The following is a 17,449-nucleotide window of genomic DNA, read 5'->3' as shown; positions in this document are numbered from 1 at the left end:
CATATTTTTTTCACAAAAGTGATCTTTTCACCCACAATTTTTTATTTTCCCAAGGGTAACAGAAGAAATTAAACCCCAAAAGTTATTGTGCAATTTGTCCTGAGTACGCTGAAGTCCCATATGTGGGGGTAAACCACGGTTTGGGCACGTGGTAGAGCTCAGAAGGGCAGGAGCACCAGATTTTACTGTTATGGTTTGCAGGTGCCATGACCCACTGGGAGAGCCCATGAGGTGCCAAAACAGCAGAACCCCCCCATAAGTGACCCCATTTTATGAACTACATCTCAATGAATTCATCTAGGGCTGCAGTGATCATATTGAAACCATGAGTGTGTCACAGAATTTTATACCATTGGGCAGACATGCGGAGAGACTCGGGAGGAACGCTGCGCTATTTGCCTATTCAAGTGAATGGGTCTGTGAAAATGTCAGTATGTTTGCACGGACCGTGTGTCCATGGGCAAAACACGCTAACAGGTCCGTTTTTTTAATGTCACCACGGGCCACAAGACATCCAGCACATGTGCATGCACATAATACACATGGATGTCATCCATGTGACACGCATCAGCGCCAAAGAAGCGTTACAGTAAGCGCTGTTTCCCGGCACTGGGTGCTGACCAAGGCTCTCATCACTCTCCCCTGCTTGTGCCAATCACCGGCAGAGCAGGGGAGAATGATGAGAGCCGTGTCAGTACCCGGGGCTGGGGAACAGCGGATACTGTAACGTTTCTTCCCTGGCGCCCGTCCTTGTGGTACTGATGCGGCACACGCATGCCAGACGTGTGTCGCAAGTATAAGGGTATGTGCACATGTTGCAGATTAGTCTGTGGAATTTTCTGCACAAAATCCGCTTCTCTTGGCAGAAACCGCAAAGGAAAACGCGGATTTCCTGCGGATTTTAATGCAATTTTGGGGTGCGGATTTGTTCGGTGGTATTGGATCTGTGTATTTTCTCCCTTCTGCTTCTGGAGGAGAGAGAGAGATTTATGTGCCAGACTGGAAAACGTTGCTGCAGATCCGCAAGAAGAATTGACATGCTGCGAGAAAAAAACGCTGCAAATCTGCGCAGATTTTTCCGCATCATGTGCACAGCAATTCTTCATTTACCATAGACTAGCATTGCCTGTGCACTACACTGCGGATTTGATGCAAATCCGCGCAGCAAAAAACACTGCGGATCCGCATCAAAATCCGCAACATGTGCACATAGCCTTACACACACGAATAAGGCTCCTTAGCCGAAATGCGTTGGTCAGTGTGCTGCTGGTGATTCCATCCTTGTTTTTGAATTTTATTCATTTTTGATAATAAAGTTTTTTCTGAATTTTACCACATAAGCCTCACTGGATTTCCAATCCCTTTCATATTGAATGCTATAATAGGTTTAGGGGTTGCCCTAGAGGTTAGGGGGTCCAAAAAAATCTCTTTGGCCCATATGAAAAGGTTAATAGTATACTATTATTGACCCAAGATAGTTGGGGGCCATGTTGGAGATGTTGCATTGAGACCCCATAAGGTTGAAATTACGCCACTGCCCTTCTCTCCAAAGGTCGCACGGGCTGCGTGGCATCTACCTGGTGATTCCCACTGACTATGTATAAGTTTTAATTCTCCCATTGCTGATGCGTATAGGACCACAGATCTTTCCCATAGTTACAGCAGATGTGTTTGTATAAACAGTGCCTTTGAACAGTGTCCGTCATTGTAGGTCGGGTCTAGCACAACTCTGCTTTCTAAGCTGGCATAACGCACAAGTCAATTTGTGGTAAGAGACATCGGTTACATGTAGAACTCCAGTCTATAAGTCTTTGCCTTATTGTTCGATGCTGGTTGTTTTTTTTGGGGTTATGTGAAAAAAAAGGGGGGAAAGACTTGTGGTGTGTGAGATTCCAGACTGGAAATGCCAGCGATACTGGAATATAAGTCTTCTCTTCTTAGGCAACCACAGTGCAAAACGACACACACGAGCCTGCTGTTAACCTCAACTGACTTGGAAGAGAGTCAGTCCCCACAATAGCTCAGACTGGGGCTTGTTTTTGGCAGGTTTATTTCTACTATGCCAGATTATTTGCAGTGTGGACCAGCTACCAGTCAGCTACGACCACCAAAGTAGTCCCACTTATGTTGACAGGATGTATCCACAGGAGAGACGTAGAGGTGAGAGACGGGACTAAATCCAGAGTTACCATAAAGTTGATAACACATTCCATCTTCCCAAGCAAACTGATGGAGGATAATATTTGCTAAGGTGGTTATTTAATGCATGGGCCCTGAATATGAGTGAACATATTGTATTACGAGACGCATTTACTACTCAGATCCCATATTAAAAAATATTTCACCCCAAAAATAAAAATATGTAGGATATCTATTTAATCGTTTCTTTTGGGAAAGAAAGCTGGATAACAACCTAGAAAAGCTCTCACCGCTCTGTACTAATGTGTAAGGAGGAAGACTGGGCTGCTGGTACTTGTGCTGTGCCAGGTCCGGAACTGTTGAGGCTGCATCCCTTGTTTCCCAGGGGAAGGCAAAAAGGCCCTGACAGGTACTCTGACTCGGAAGCTGGGGGCGCGGATAAAAGTGAAAGCAAGCACAGCATTGGGCAGTTTCCCGCCAGCTGTGAGAGAGGCCAGGTGTGTGCAAAGCGTGCTCCGCGGGGTGCGCAGCAGGGCTGAGACAAAACGGGGCTTGCCATACGCCAGGACACTGCCAAAGCCTGTCGCAGTAACAGGGAGAGAGCCGGGAACACTGTTCAGCTGAGCGCCGCATGAAAGTTTAAGAGCCTGAGAGAGCGAGGTGCTATGTGCCTGGTAGTTACCAGAGAGCAAGATGACATGGTCTCCGTGATCGTGAGTACTGTATCCGTGCCGCAGTACTGGTCAGACATTTGCGGCCTACCTTGCCACATTGGACTCAGCGCTGCGACCCTGTTTGCTTTGGTCGCAGCAATTTATGGACTAGAGGCTCAATGAAAGGTGCTGGAGACCGACCGCTGCCGCCAGAAGATGGACCGTTGTTTGCAGGTCCCCACTGGAACAGCACCGCGTCAGCCGTTGTTGGCGCTAATGACTTCAAAGCTTAAGTTGTGGGCTGGGAAGCCTCTGACACGATAAGTGATTTAAAGAACTGCCGTTATCTTGTTTATTGCTCAATAACTTTGCCTATTATTTGCCATTGAACTGTTTAACCCTCATTTAACCATTTATCTCCCTGTGAGGAGTTAACCCCCTGTTAAATTTAAACTGTTAAATTTTTTAACCCTTGCTCTGCCTCCTGTCCGTCACTGCATCCCACAACCTGCTTACAAATGTTCAAGGCCATCTGTCTTGTTATGATGATATGCAAAGGGTTGATGATGTATTGCTATATGACTAGGCCTTTAAGGAGGCCATGAAAGCTGAATCTGTAGTGGTGGTTGTCACCTAACTCTCCAAAAAAAGTTTTATTTAGAGGGAAGTACATGCCTTTCAATTGTCCCATATTGAGTGTATTTAGTGCGATTGTCCTGTATGTAGATCTCGGAGAGGATGGGGTATACGCATACATGTAAGCATTTCTAGAAGGTCTTGTGGGCTGTTCTTGTGCTGATGGGGAGCAAAGATGTCCCATGGGTGGGGATAAAAATTTTGGATAAATGGTGACAATTGCATGATGGTTCTTGTCATGGACAGAGTCGTCAAAGTGTTTGTACATACTAAAGTTACAAGTCACTTGTGAATTTTCACATTGTGCTCACTGCACCCTGGGTGGATTCTCCGGTGCTGAGAGTTGGGGGTCATGTGACCACAAGCATGCGATAGGCCGGGGCTAGTATCCCGTCAACAGGGTTGTGTGGTGCAGCTCCACAACGTAGCAGTTCCAGCCGCCAAGGACACCAGGAGCAGCTGATCAGCAGTGGTGCTGGGTGTCGCACCTGCACTGATCAGACATTGATGACCTATCCTAAGGATAGGCCATTAATATTAAAGTCTCGGACAACCCCTTTAAATATTAGATCTGGAATCTGAGTGGTTGATAGTGGTAACCTCATCACTTTTTCTTTAGATCAGTTTAGATAAATATCCCATGGTATGTTTTATGTTTAACAACAGCTTGAGTCTAATAATGGAAATTTAATATTCTATATATGAAATATAATATTTTGTTAACATTTTACAGCTTTTTTATAACTCAAAGTTCCGGAAATGAAATGTAGAGCTGTGCAATACGCTGGGATTTCTAGCTGGTATCTGGAGGACACGATGATAAATGAAACAGCAAACATCTAAATTTACAGTGAAAAATTTTCGATGAGCTAGACATAATAAATATTTGGAAAAGTTTCTTGCAAGCGTAAACTTGGACAGCTGCTACAATGTTTTGTGGACAGAGAAACAATGCTTTGACTACTACATATCTCAGTTTTAAACCTCCATTTTCTATGATATTTTGCATTTAAAAAAAAGGAGAATTAAAAAAGTTGATCTTGAAACCCCTGGAAAGAAGACTGCATGTCTCCCGAATCCTCACCAAAACCACAGAATTTTAAAAAAAATGTAAATGAAAAGATGTTAAATATTAACTAGAAGTCTAAGAACGTTCATCTCCTGTCTGGGGTCATCATCAATGATGGTGGAGTATATCAGTGTAGGCCAGAAGTCTTCTGAATAAATGTGAAAATTCATAATAAAACTATCGTGTGACAATCAGTATGGCTGCCAATAAAACTCTCATATTGGTTGTCATTTGTTATGTATAGCATCAAAGGGTATATATAGGTAACCAAGGGAAAGAAAAAGAAAGGAAGCCCATCTCTGGATTACCACTTACCCCTGCCCACGGGCATTGCCTAACGTCCTCCACAATTTTCACCAGAGACGTAGCTACTGTATTGTTGGTGCAGAGATAGCAGTTTTTTGTTTTATTTTTTTCAACAACCTTTGACTCGATCTCGATTAATGGTGACTTGATCGATGATTGATCTGTAGGAAGATCGATCTTGTGTAAGCCTAGATAGGTTCACCAGGGTCTTCTCCGCCGTTATCTTGATAATATCAAGCCCTCAAGGTTCCTGGTCTTCCTCTTCACCTTGTTCCTTATATTCTTCCGACCATGATGTCCTTCTCTAGTGATTGCTTTCTTCGTATGATGTGTCCAAAATAGGCAAGTCATAGCTTGGTGATGCTCGCTTCCAGTGACATGTCTGGCTTGATTTTTTCCAAAATCGATTTGTTTGCCCTTTTTGCCATCCATGGTATTGATAACATCCTTCTCCAGCATCACATTTCAACATTTCAAAGGCGTTGATTTTTCTTCTGTCTTGTTTCTTTATCGTCCAGGTTTTGCATCCATATGTTACCAAAGAAAACACCAAACTATGTAGAGCCATATCTTCTCCATCCTCGATTTCAAGACCTTGTCCATTGATTTTGTTGTTGATTTGCCCATAGCTATTCATAGCAGTATGGGGGGGGGGTCAAATACTTTGCATAACAGGACGTTAGTAATATAAATGGGATATGGTTGGTAGGGTGTCCTGCAATAGATTTTGTTTTGGAGCCCAGGATTCCAAAATAGTAGCTAAAAGCAAAATGAAGAACAAACACAACTTTTCCCCATTCATTTGAGTACAGATTCATCCCCTGGCACCGGCTCTGAATGAAATGATCAGCTTGTGTCCCATTCAGTAATGTTTTGTGGTCGGAAATCTATGTTTTTCATCACTGGTCTGTAGGGTAAAGGAAATGACTACCACAGATATGTGGTTGTGAACTCATGGCTCAGAAAGCGCAGTGAGAATTGTGATTATGCTTGGAATTACTAGTTAGTTTCACGTATGAGTAGATATTGGGGTCAAGTTTTTAAGGTCTAAGGCTAGTTTCACACTAGCATATTTTACATGCAGCGCACGGCGCCGCTAAGCCCCGCCCCCTGCCCGCCCCGTCCTGTCATCTCCTCCTACTATCGCACACGGCTGCATGCGATCTGTGCACCCTATCTTTAGCATAGGGTGCGCAGACCGTACGCTGGCCTGTGCTAGTAGGATCTTTGCGTGCGCTGCGCTCTTTTGAAGGTGTGCGCCAAACGCACCATGTTGCATTTTGGCGCGCTCGGCACACCTTAAAAAGTGCACAGCGCACGCAAAAATCCTACTAGCGCAGGCCAGCATACGGTCTGCGCACCCTATGCTAAAGATAGGGTGCACAGATCGCATGCAGCCGTGTGCGATAGTAGGAGGAAATGACCGGACGGGGCGGGCAGGGGGCGGGGCTTAGTGGCGCCGTGCGCTGCATGTAAAATACGCTAGTGTCAAACTAGCCTTAGCAGTATCTACACATAAAGGCAGACAGGGGCATAGTTATATGGGGTGTAGAGGAAGCAGTCACACCTGATGCTTGAGGGGCTTCAAGGCCATTTGCCAAAAGAGAAGACACCAATGTTATAAATGACACATGGTAAGATGGCGGTCCTGTTACAGAATGTGCATCAGGGCCATGAGCTTCATATTATGCCTACAGCCTACCTTGGAGCATTTAATGACCATCCAATTTCCACTGTAAATTGTCTAAACTGTAATCTCATTATACAACATGGAATCTGTCAGCATGATTTTGCTATGTAATCTGAAAGCAACATGATGTAGGGGTTAAGACCCTGATTCCAGTGATGTGTCACTTACTGGGCTGTGTGATGCTGCTTCAATAAAATCAGTTTTTTATCAGCAGGAGATTATCACTACTAGTTATCTCGTGCCTCCTGGTTCAGCCACACCATCACCACTGATTGGCTGCTTTCTGTCAATATACAGTGTATACAGAAAGCTGACAGTGTTGTGGGCAGCTTATATAGAGCTCAGCATTCCAAGATCTGCTAGATCTGCAGCAGAGAAAACAGTTATTATATATAAATAACAACAAGCAGACCAGCAAATGATACATCACTGGATCCAGGGTCTCAGCCCCTACATCATGCTGCTAACAGAGTCCCTTTTAGAGATCATGTATATTGTATAACTAGACTTTTGTGTTTTTTTTCTCTATTGCAGGCACCAGAGAAGCAGCATTTGTGTATGCAATATCTTCAGCGGGAGTCGCATTTGCAGTGACCCGGGCATGTAGTAGTGGAGACCTGGAGAAATGTGGTTGTGATAGGACTGTCCATGGCGTCAGCCCTCAAGGTAAATACAGACATGGTGTACTGTCATGTACATTTGGACTGGATTGAAACTGCTCACAAGCACATAAATTGGAGATAATCCTGCTGTTATTCCCCCAAATTACTAATTGGGTAAGCTGCGTATCTTCTGTACTCTTAGGATATGTTCACACTGAGTTTTTTTAAAGGTGCATCTGTTTCAAAATTCTCCTAAAAAAGAAACGTCAAAAATGTTCTAAAAACTCATGTTATTAAATTCTATAGGAAATCCACTTTGCTGTTCATTTGAGGATTTTTTCGAGCATTTTGTTCTTGGAAGGGGTTTTGAAAAACACCTGGTATAAAAAAAAAAAAATAAACGCATGTCACTTTTTTGAAGCAGGTCTTGATGGATCCCATGAAATGAAAATTTGTAAAGGAAAAAAATGTTCTGCGGAAAACTCTCTAATAAAAATTTTCAAAACCACTCCTGGAAGGGGAAAACTCCTAAAAAAACTACTCAAAAAATAAGGGTTTCCAAAATCAGTTTCTGCTTGAAAACGCATGATTTTGTAAGGTCTCGAAAAACCATGTGTGAACGTAACCTAAGATACAAATTCCTCTGAATTTACTGCCACAAATTTTAAATACTAGTAAAGGGAAAGTAAAGTTAGCGGTCCCATTAGCAGGTGGTAGCGCATATCCAGTATTACCATATCTTCTATAAATACAGGATATCACAAATGAGTACACCCCTGACATTTTTGTAAATATTTTATTATATCTTTTCATGGGACAACAATGAAGATCTGACACTTTGATATAATGAAAAGTAGTCAGTGTACGGCTTGTATAACAGTGTAAGGCCGGGGTCACACTTCCGTGTGTAATGCGAGTCTCTCGCATCAATACCCGGCACTGCCGCCGGCACTTGGGACTGGAGTGTGCAGATGCATGTATTTCTATGCAGCTGAACGATCCGGTCCTGAGTCCCGGAAGCAGTGTCGGGTAATGATGCGAGAGACTCGCGCGAGTTTCTCGCACTGCACTCGCAAGTGTGACTCCAGCCTAAATTTGATGTGTCGCCTAAATAACTCAACACACAGCCATTAATGTCTACACCACTGGCAACAAAATGAGTACACCCCTAATTGAAAATGGCCAAATTGTGCCCAAAGTGTGAATATTTTGTGTGGCCACCATTATTTTCAAGCACTGGCTTAACTCTCTTGGGCATGGAGGTCACTAGAGCTTCACCAGTGGCCAATGGAATCCTCTTCCGCTCCTACATGAAGACATCACAGAGCTGGTAGATGTTATATACCTTGTTCTCCTCCACTTCCTGTTTGCAGATGCCCCACAGATGCTCAGTAGGGTTTAGATCTGAAGACATGCTTGGCCAGTCCATCACCTTTACCCTCAGTTTCTTTGCATGGCAGTGGTCATCTTGGAGGTGTGTTTGTGGTTGTTATCATGTTGGAATACTGCCGTGCCTCCATGTTTCCAAAGGGAGAAGATCATGCTCTGCTTCATTATGTCACAGTACATGTTGGCATTCATAATTTTCTTAATGAACTGTAGCTCCCCACAACCGACACCACCATGCTTGACTGTAGGCAGGACACACTTGTCTTTGTACTCCTCACCTGGTTGCTGTACCACATGCTTGATACCATCTGAACCAAATCCATTTATCCTGGTCTTAGCAGACCAGAGGACATGGCTCCAGTAGTCCATGTCCTTAGTCTGCTTGTTTTCAGCAAACTGTTTGCAGGTATTCAGGTTTATCATCTTTTGAAGAGGCTTCCTTCTGTGACGACAACCATACAGCCTAATGTGATGCAGTGTGCGGCATATGGTGTGAGCACTGACAGGCATACTCCCCACCCTTGTAACATCTGCAGCATGATGCGGAGCACGTGCACTCAACTTCTTTGGTCAAGCATGGCGAGTCCAGTTCTGAATGGAACCTGTCTTGTTACATGGTCTCAGCTACAAAGCTGCAGCTCAGTGTCAGAGTGCTGCCAAACTTCTTATAGCCTCGGTCATCTTTATGTACAGCACCAATTCTTTTTTTCAGATCATCAGAGAGTTCTATGATATGAGGAGCCATGTTGAACTTCAGTGACCAGTATGAGCGAGTATGAGAGCGATAACACAAAATGTACCACCCCTGCTCACCATTCACACCTGAGACCTTGTAATACTAATGAGTCACATGACGCCGGAGAGGGAAAACGGCTAATTGTACACAATTTGGCCATTTTGACTTAGGGATGTACTCACTTTTGTTGCCAGCGGTTTAGACATTAATGGCTGTATGTTGAGTTAATTATAACCAAATTTACAGTATTATACAAGCTGTACACTGGCTACTTTTCATTGTATCAATGTGTCAGATCTTCAATGTTGTCCCATGAAACGATATCATAAAATAATTACAAAAATGTGAGGGGTGTACTCACTTTTGTGATACACTGTAAGGGTGCTGACCCGGCATCCCACCTCGGTGATAGCAGGTCAGCTTCCAATTCTGGACGTGACATCACCGGACATCAGAGGCTGTGATGGGGATGAGTGGACTTCAATAGCGCTGTTCACAGGCACATTTGGAAACGCAAGGTATTTGAACAAACCCTTATTTCCAAGGTTTAAATTGATCTGCCCACTAGATATTGTAGTGGAAAAGCCCTTTAAAAATGATGTACTAATTTGCTAAAAATTTGGAATTTAGCACCAGACTCTCATGCCCTTCTCTGTGTACGGGTGCCTGTTTCTTCAATTTCACACCTAGCTGCTCCTGTGAATGTTATTACACTGCTTCCTGACCTGAGGGTAAATTAGTTAATATATTATAGAAAAATAAATGACCCAGATAATTATCATATTAACTGATGTGGTGTTTCCAGAATTAGAGCAATGGCCCTGCTTATGAGAATAAACAAGTTTAAGTATAAAACCAAAGTCCATAGAAAGCTTTTAAAGTTTTTGGATCGCTCAGGCACCAGGATCCAGGTGCAAATTCTACCTCTCTACCTACACCTCTTCAATTAATATCTATGCCCCTAACATTTTTTTCCTACCTTACAAAAATACCTATGTTATTACATCTTTTTTTATGAAACTGGCCTTTGTGTGTGTTCCAGGATGGAGTTCACATACAGAAAATGAATACATTTTGGATATAGCTTTGTGCCCTGTGTAATCATATGTAGAAATGTAATAATGTATTTAGGGTACTCAGGGGGCATTAACCTAATTGGGTCCAAAATGATACTTTATATCATAAACATGATATACAGAAAAACTTTTGTTTTTGTCCAATCATTGATCATACACTTAAGATAATGCTAAAGAGAATCTGTCAGTAGGATTCAACACTCCTAAGCTGTCTATATGAGCGTGAAGAGCATAGAAAGTTCAATAAAATGATACCGTGATATCTACAGTCAGATGACTTATTCCAGAAAATTTCACATTTTTCTTAATATGTAAATGAGCTGTTAACATCTATGGGTAGATCTATATCTCTCCCCTACTCTGCTTCCAGAGCTTATTTTATATGAAAGGGCATGAGACAGTAATGAGTGACAGTCGGCTCTCCTGATTTACATGTCTCACACTGATAAGTCCCCCTTTCATTCATATTAAGCTCTGGAGATCAGAGAGATCTATGTTCGGTGCATAGATCTAAACAGCTCACTAACATATTGAGAAGAATGTGGATTCCTCTGGAATAATGGCCCCGTTACATGCATCAATGTCCCAGCGATCCGACCAACAATCCGACGTGATGGGATCGCTGGGACATAGTTAGCTGATCGCTGGTGAGCTGTCACATAGACAGCCCCACCAGCGATCAGGACCTGCGAGGAAGCTGGTTTTCAATGTAAATAGCAGGTATCTAAGAGCCGTGCGGCTCTTGGTTACCCGCTGTTTACCTTGGAAACCAGCGTGCAAGCTGGTTTCTAATGTAAACAGCGGGTAACCAAGAGCCGGGCGGCTCTTAGATACCCGCTGTTTACATTGGAAACCGGCGTGCATAATCGCTGATCGTTGCTCTCCTGCTGCCACATGCAGCGATGCGTGCTGGCCAGCGGGAGACCAACGATCAAAAAATGGCCCAGGACGATCCTGCCAGATCAGCGATACCCGGCAGGGGGGCCGGTCGCTGATCCGTGTCACACACAGTGAGATATCGCTGGCGAGATCGCTGTGGCATCACAAAATCAGCGATCTCGCTGGCGACATCGTTGTGTGTGATGGGGCCTTAAGACATTGGATCTCATATCTCAAGGTTTATTCAGCTTTCTATGACCTACATCCCCATATAGACGGTTTAGGACAGATGATCCAACTGACAAAATCCCTTTAAGAGAAATCTAAAATGCTATACTATTTAGAGTTTAGTCTGTTAGTAATAAGACAAAAAGTGGAGTTTGCCATATATCCGCTCTCTCTAAATACATAATACATACAGTACATATGTACATAGTAATTTTGAAAATTTTTGTGTAAAATGTTGCAGGCTCATTCTTTGCATGTAAATGTTGGCAATGCTTCAGACAGAAAGTATTCTCAGGAAAATGTTCTTTTTTGACATTTTACAGGGTTCCAATGGTCTGGTTGTTCGGATAATATTGCTTACGGAGTGGCCTTTTCACAGTCATTTGTAGACGTAAGAGAAAGAAGCAAAGGTGCATCGTCCAGTAGAGCGCTAATGAACCTTCACAATAACGAAGCAGGACGTAAGGTAATTGACTGTTTCACTGAGTTTTTGTCTAAGCAGTGCTAAAACTATTAGTCACTGACTATTTGGAAATTTTTGAATCAATGAGCTTTTTTTGTTTTCTCAAAAAAATCGAAACAGTAACTAAATAAAAAGTGAAAAGATTTTTAAAAATAATCTAGCGTATCTAAATATGGAGATATTCCTGCTAAGAAACCACCGCTGTTTCTTTCCCCCGACATGTTCCAAAGAAAAGATTCCATCATAAGAGACCATTGTGAGACATCTTATAGTGCAGTTTAACTCCAGTGTTACGTTATTGCAAGGAACAATGGGCACTTATTCTGACCCTCGAGTTAGAGGAACTATAGGCTATCCCTATTCCCTAGATTACTCCTTGTGGAGGAACAGGACCCGTTCCTCCCACGTCACCAATGTGACGTAACTGCACAGGCACAGCTCTCCGGCGCTCCCTTTGTCTCTCAGGTCAGTAAGGGAACTGCACCTAGAGCAAATGGCCGCCGGGGAGGATGTCCTGTTACCCGCTGGGTATTCTAAGATTCGTAATCAGAGTAAAAGCATCAGCCCAAGATTAATTTTATGGTTTAATTGCCTTAAGGGCACACTAGATAATTACAGAAATATACAGTAAGCTATACAATGGAATTACAGTGGATTTGCAGTCAGAGTAAAATATAACAATAAGGGTACAAGACTTAGAGATATTAAGCTGGAGGTTAATTTACCAGATTGTAGGTTGCATGTGGGTGCCGGGAGCTCTGCAGTCCACAGGTACAAGAATCTTAGTTGCCAGACAGACCCCAAAGCGCGGCCGCTGCTCCCCGTGGCAGATCTGTCCCCAGTTCCTTGTTAGATCATCATCGTATGGTTCTTCTGAGAGAGAGTGAGTGTCTCCGCCATGTGCTGTTGTTCTTAAGCATTCTGGGTCCCTCCCCCTGTGTCAGAGGGTGGGCTAATTATCTCCACCCTTTAGCTCCCTGCAGAACTTATTCCTAATATGTAAGAAAGGGGGTAACTTTCACCAGCATGATCGGATCAGGACATGAGAGGTACCAGTGGATGCGGTTTGTTTTGCCTGTCGTGTGGAGAGCAAACATGGCCCCATTGGGTCGCTGTGGAGGGCCAATCTCTATATCTCAGGTCCCAGAGCCCTCACCAACTCAGGAGTCGCACTGCCAGATGCACGATTTCCTCAAGGTCACTCGGATATTTTCCATGAGTCCAAAACTTGAAAGATGTGCTCAGAATCCATGATCCTAGGATGGAGTCGGGGCGGCTGGGAGAGACAATGGATGTGTATTTCTGTGTCTAGCTGACAGGTATATTCTAATTGAAGCCCCCAGGCCCCATCCTGCCCCATGCTGGCGTGGCTCCTACTCAAGCTTTGAAGTTCTGTTTTGGGCCTTATCTCATTATCATACTAAAAGGCCTTGCTATTCAACATTGGAGCACTAAATCCTGCTTTGTTCATCACACTCCTGATGGTGGAGACACCGGGGTTTCCTACCTTGCTATGCTTCTATAATAACACTTATCTGTTCCTTCCCCCACCCAGGGAGGTATGGGACGGAAGTGTATAGGATAACAGAAACCTGACAGACTGGGGTAAACAGGAGTAAAATCATACAAATACACTCACAAAACAACAGAGTGGGAAGCAGGGGAGGTGTAGGTGTGACAAACCAAATGGGAGCGAATAGGAAGGAAAACGCACAAACCAACTCCATGCTGAACTCTCCTGAAAATCACTCTAAATGCCTGCTACTAACACTGAACTTCTTCAACTCAAAACCAGGAAGTGGTAAACTATCACTGGCAAAGAAGAAAACCAAGAGGTGGGTTCTTAAACCTACAGAGAGTAACAAACTCAGAACAGCTGATATAATAGAGACAGAAAACTTCAGGAGTCCAACTAAGCAGCTTATCCCTTCCAGCAACAGAGCACTCAAAGCCAGAACTACTAATAGGACAGCAAAGCCATTCTAACTGCTGCAGGTGTATGTGTCATCGAACGCTGTGATCGTCTGACCCCACTCTATCCCATGAGATCCAGTTTTTCCCACTAAGGACTTAATGTATGATAACCAAAGGCCCAATACCTGCAACACCCCTACTTGTGCTAGCACACTTCATGTTCTCTCACTACTCCATTAATATGTTGGGGTCCCAATGGTTCTGGCATGTCCCAATAATCAGTCAATAGTTATATCACTTCAGTAGTAGGTGAAAATGTTCTTAGGTAAAAAACCTCTTTTAAGGTACCGTCACACTTAGCAATGCACCAGCGATCCCGACAATGATATGACGCGGTCAGGATCGCTGGTGCATCGCTAAGTGATCGCTAGTGAGCTGCCAAACAGGCAGATCTCAGCAGCGGTCGGCGGTCGCTACTTACCTGTCAGACGAGGCGATGAAGACGTCCTTCCGCCCGCGTCCACGCGTCGTTCATCGCCACAGCAGGAAGCTGACGATCAGAAATGGCCCAGGACGTTCTCGCGTGATCAGCGATAATCAGCGGGGGAGCCGGTCGGAGGTAAGTATCACACATAGCGATATCGCTAGCGATATCGCTGCTGCGTCACAAAACCAGTGACGTTATAGCAATATTGCTAGCGATATCACTTAGTGTGACGGGGTCTTAAGAGTAGGTTACAGATTTTGTGTCCATTTTTTTAATGTTCCATAATGTAAATTACTCTTATGTTCAGCTAAATGTTTCTAATTCTTCTTATTAAAGATTAGGTGGATTCGCCAAATCCACCGAACTTACCAGGAAATTTGATTTGTAGCAAATTTATTCTCAGCAAATTGAATGTCTCTTATTCAGTTCTGGGGTTTGAAAAAGCCCCAGGACATAATAAACGTAAGATGCGGATTGAAAAAAAAACAACCAAACTCATCTCACCGCTTACCTCCACTGCTCACTGTCACCTGTACAATCCTCGGCACATCGTCTTACCACCGGTATGAGCTGAAACCGTGGGCATCTTCCTACTATGCCAGGACTTCCGGCCACTGCACAGGGTAATCCGAGACATAGTCACAGCTGGAATTACCAACCTAGAATGTGCTCCGTAAGGTGGCTGTGGCTATCCTGACCTCACGACAACACCGCCGCGTCTTTATGACATGCATGCACATAAACATCCTGGGGCTGGTTGCGACCTAGCGTAAAAAGATTCAGAGTTTCAGTCCGCAGTGGCAGTAAGAAGAAGTAGTGAGGACTGTATGGGGGAGAGCAATCAGAGGTGGTAGCCAAGACGTGAGCGGTAAGGTGAGAATATTTTTTTAGTCTTTTGATGACCCTCTACAGTTCAGCAAAATGGTGACCTACCATCTGCCATTTTGCTGAATTTACATGGGGCAAATTACACAAGATTTGCATTCTGGAGAATACTTTCAAACAAAATTCAAATTCACTTAACTAAATTTGCCCAACTCTGCTTCTCATTCATGTACAAATTTCTGTTGTGCATATTTGCCCATATTTGATAAGTCAATTGAACTTTTGCCATATTTTTTGTAGGCTGTCCTTAACAACATGCGGGTGGAATGCAAGTGTCATGGTGTCTCTGGATCATGTGAAGTGAAAACCTGTTGGAAAGCAATGCCTCCATTTCGCAAAGTTGGGAATGTTCTGAAGGAAAAATTTGATGGAGCTACCGAAGTAGAGCAGAAAAAAATTGGAACAACTAAAGTTTTGGTCCCCAAAAATTCTCAGTTTAAACCACACACAGACGAGGACTTGGTATATTTAGATTCTAGTCCTGATTTCTGTGACCACGATATAAAAAATGGTGTTTTAGGAACTACTGGCCGGCAATGTAACAAGACGTCCAAGGCTATTGATGGTTGTGAGCTTATGTGCTGCGGTCGAGGGTTCAACACGGAAGAAGTTGAAATTACAGAAAGGTGCAGCTGTAAATTCCACTGGTGCTGCTTTGTCAAATGTAAACAGTGCCACAAAGTAGTAGAGATGCACACGTGTCGGTGATCAGACTGGAATCAGTAGCCTATTTTATCAGAATGGACAATTCTCTTCCGTACACACCACCGATGTCATTCCTTCCACCAACACAGGTGAAGCTCCAAAAACTGCAAAAAAAAAATGATAAGGAGGGACAATGGATTTTTTTTAAAAGAATATTTAAAGTCCCCAGATATCATTGATGTATATTTGTATCCTCATTCTTATTTATTGCCGACAAACATTGAGATTTTAAGTCAGTGCTTCCTTTCTACATGTGGTGAAATGACTTTGTGTTGCTGCTTCCAGACGGATGGAGACCTAAAAAAAAAAAAACATGATCCACAAAATCTGCTGAAGGAACGGAACTCCAAAAAAAATAAGATAAAAAACAGAATTTAAATTTTTTTCGAGAGAAACTTATATAGGATGACCACTATCCACCTTGTTATTCCAGAGACTTTTAACTAACTTCCACCAAATGACCAAAATAACGAATGAAAAAAGATTTCATTATATTTTTGAAATGGAGACAAAAAATGTTAGCATAGGTATTTTATATCTATATTGATGTATATAAATATATATATTCATGTTTTTGTATTACAAATATTTCTGTAAAAGAAAGATTATTAAGCCAAGTATGAGGTCATTACACAGGATTTTCACATATCTCATTCCTTGAAGATAGTTGATAGTGAATAGACAAAGCTGTACGCGTAATTTTAAGTAGAATTTTTTTAATTTTTTCCATTTTCTCTAATTTTCCTGCTGAATAGATGAGTTATTCAGTAAGGTGGCAAAACGGCTTCCTTGGAACTAACTTAAAGGGAATCTGTCAATAGGATAAACCCTCCCAAGCCGTCTATATGGGCATGTTGGTCACAGAAAGCTGAATAAAGTGATATCTTGATATCTACAATTTGACGTTTTATTCCAGAGAAATTCACATTTTTCTTAATATGTAAATGAGCTGTTGAGATCTATGGGCCAGACATACAGACATCTCACTAACAGCTCATTTACATATTAAGAAAAATGTGGATTTCTCTGGAATAACACATCGGATCGCAGATATCAAGGTAACATTTTAATCAGCTTTATATAACCTATATGCTCATGTAGACAGCTTAGGAGGGTTGATCCTACTGATAGATTCCCATTAAAGAACAACACTAGTCATAAGTGACCCACCTAAGATTCCTTGTCCTGTCTTTAAGGGACATTATTTAAGTAATTATTGGTGATGTAAATGAGATATTTAACTTGAATGGACTTGAAAAGTAACAACCAAAATTCAACCAGAAATTTGCTTAAAGCAGTCGCCACTTCTGTTGCCTTCACTAATCTTGGCAGCTCATATAAAGTGCATTATTCAGCACAGGGCTCCAGTTGGCATAGAAAAGGAATTGTTTGTCCATTTGAAGAATTAATAGAGGTAAAATTTAGAATTTCGAAAATATATTTAGCAAAATCTATCATTTACAAGACCTTACAATTTAGGGTAGCACTATTTAGATTAATATCGATTATGACTGGAGTTGCTCTTTAACATTTTGGAACAAAATAGAAAAATGTTTTAGAAACTGTTTCTGTTTTTGTTTTTTTTTTCCATT

The 17,449-nt window shown here is 42.6% G+C and overlaps 1 protein-coding gene across 3 annotated transcripts in view; it reads left to right on the top strand.

Moving 5' to 3' along the window:
* The window catches only part of WNT4 (Wnt family member 4), a 175,491-nt gene extending 158,660 nt beyond the window's left edge, over positions 1-16,831 (top strand). For all 3 annotated transcript variants that reach the window (XM_073585502.1, XM_073585503.1, XM_073585504.1), the window contains exons 3-5: positions 7,028-7,159; positions 11,727-11,869; positions 15,393-16,831. In XM_073585502.1, the coding sequence (XP_073441603.1) occupies positions 7,028-7,159; positions 11,727-11,869; positions 15,393-15,860 (743 nt within the window). In that variant the 3' untranslated portion in view covers positions 15,861-16,831. The remainder of the gene's footprint in view (positions 1-7,027; positions 7,160-11,726; positions 11,870-15,392) is intronic.
* The last annotated feature ends 618 nt before the right edge of the window (positions 16,832-17,449 follow it).

The sequence above is a fragment of the Dendrobates tinctorius genome, unplaced genomic scaffold, assembly GCF_039654945.1.
Source record: "Dendrobates tinctorius isolate UK_male_01 unplaced genomic scaffold, ASM3965494v1 ptg000086l, whole genome shotgun sequence".
In the NCBI taxonomy this organism is placed as follows: Eukaryota; Metazoa; Chordata; class Amphibia; order Anura; family Dendrobatidae; genus Dendrobates; species Dendrobates tinctorius.
This window is presented reverse-complemented; position numbering and strand designations above follow the sequence as displayed.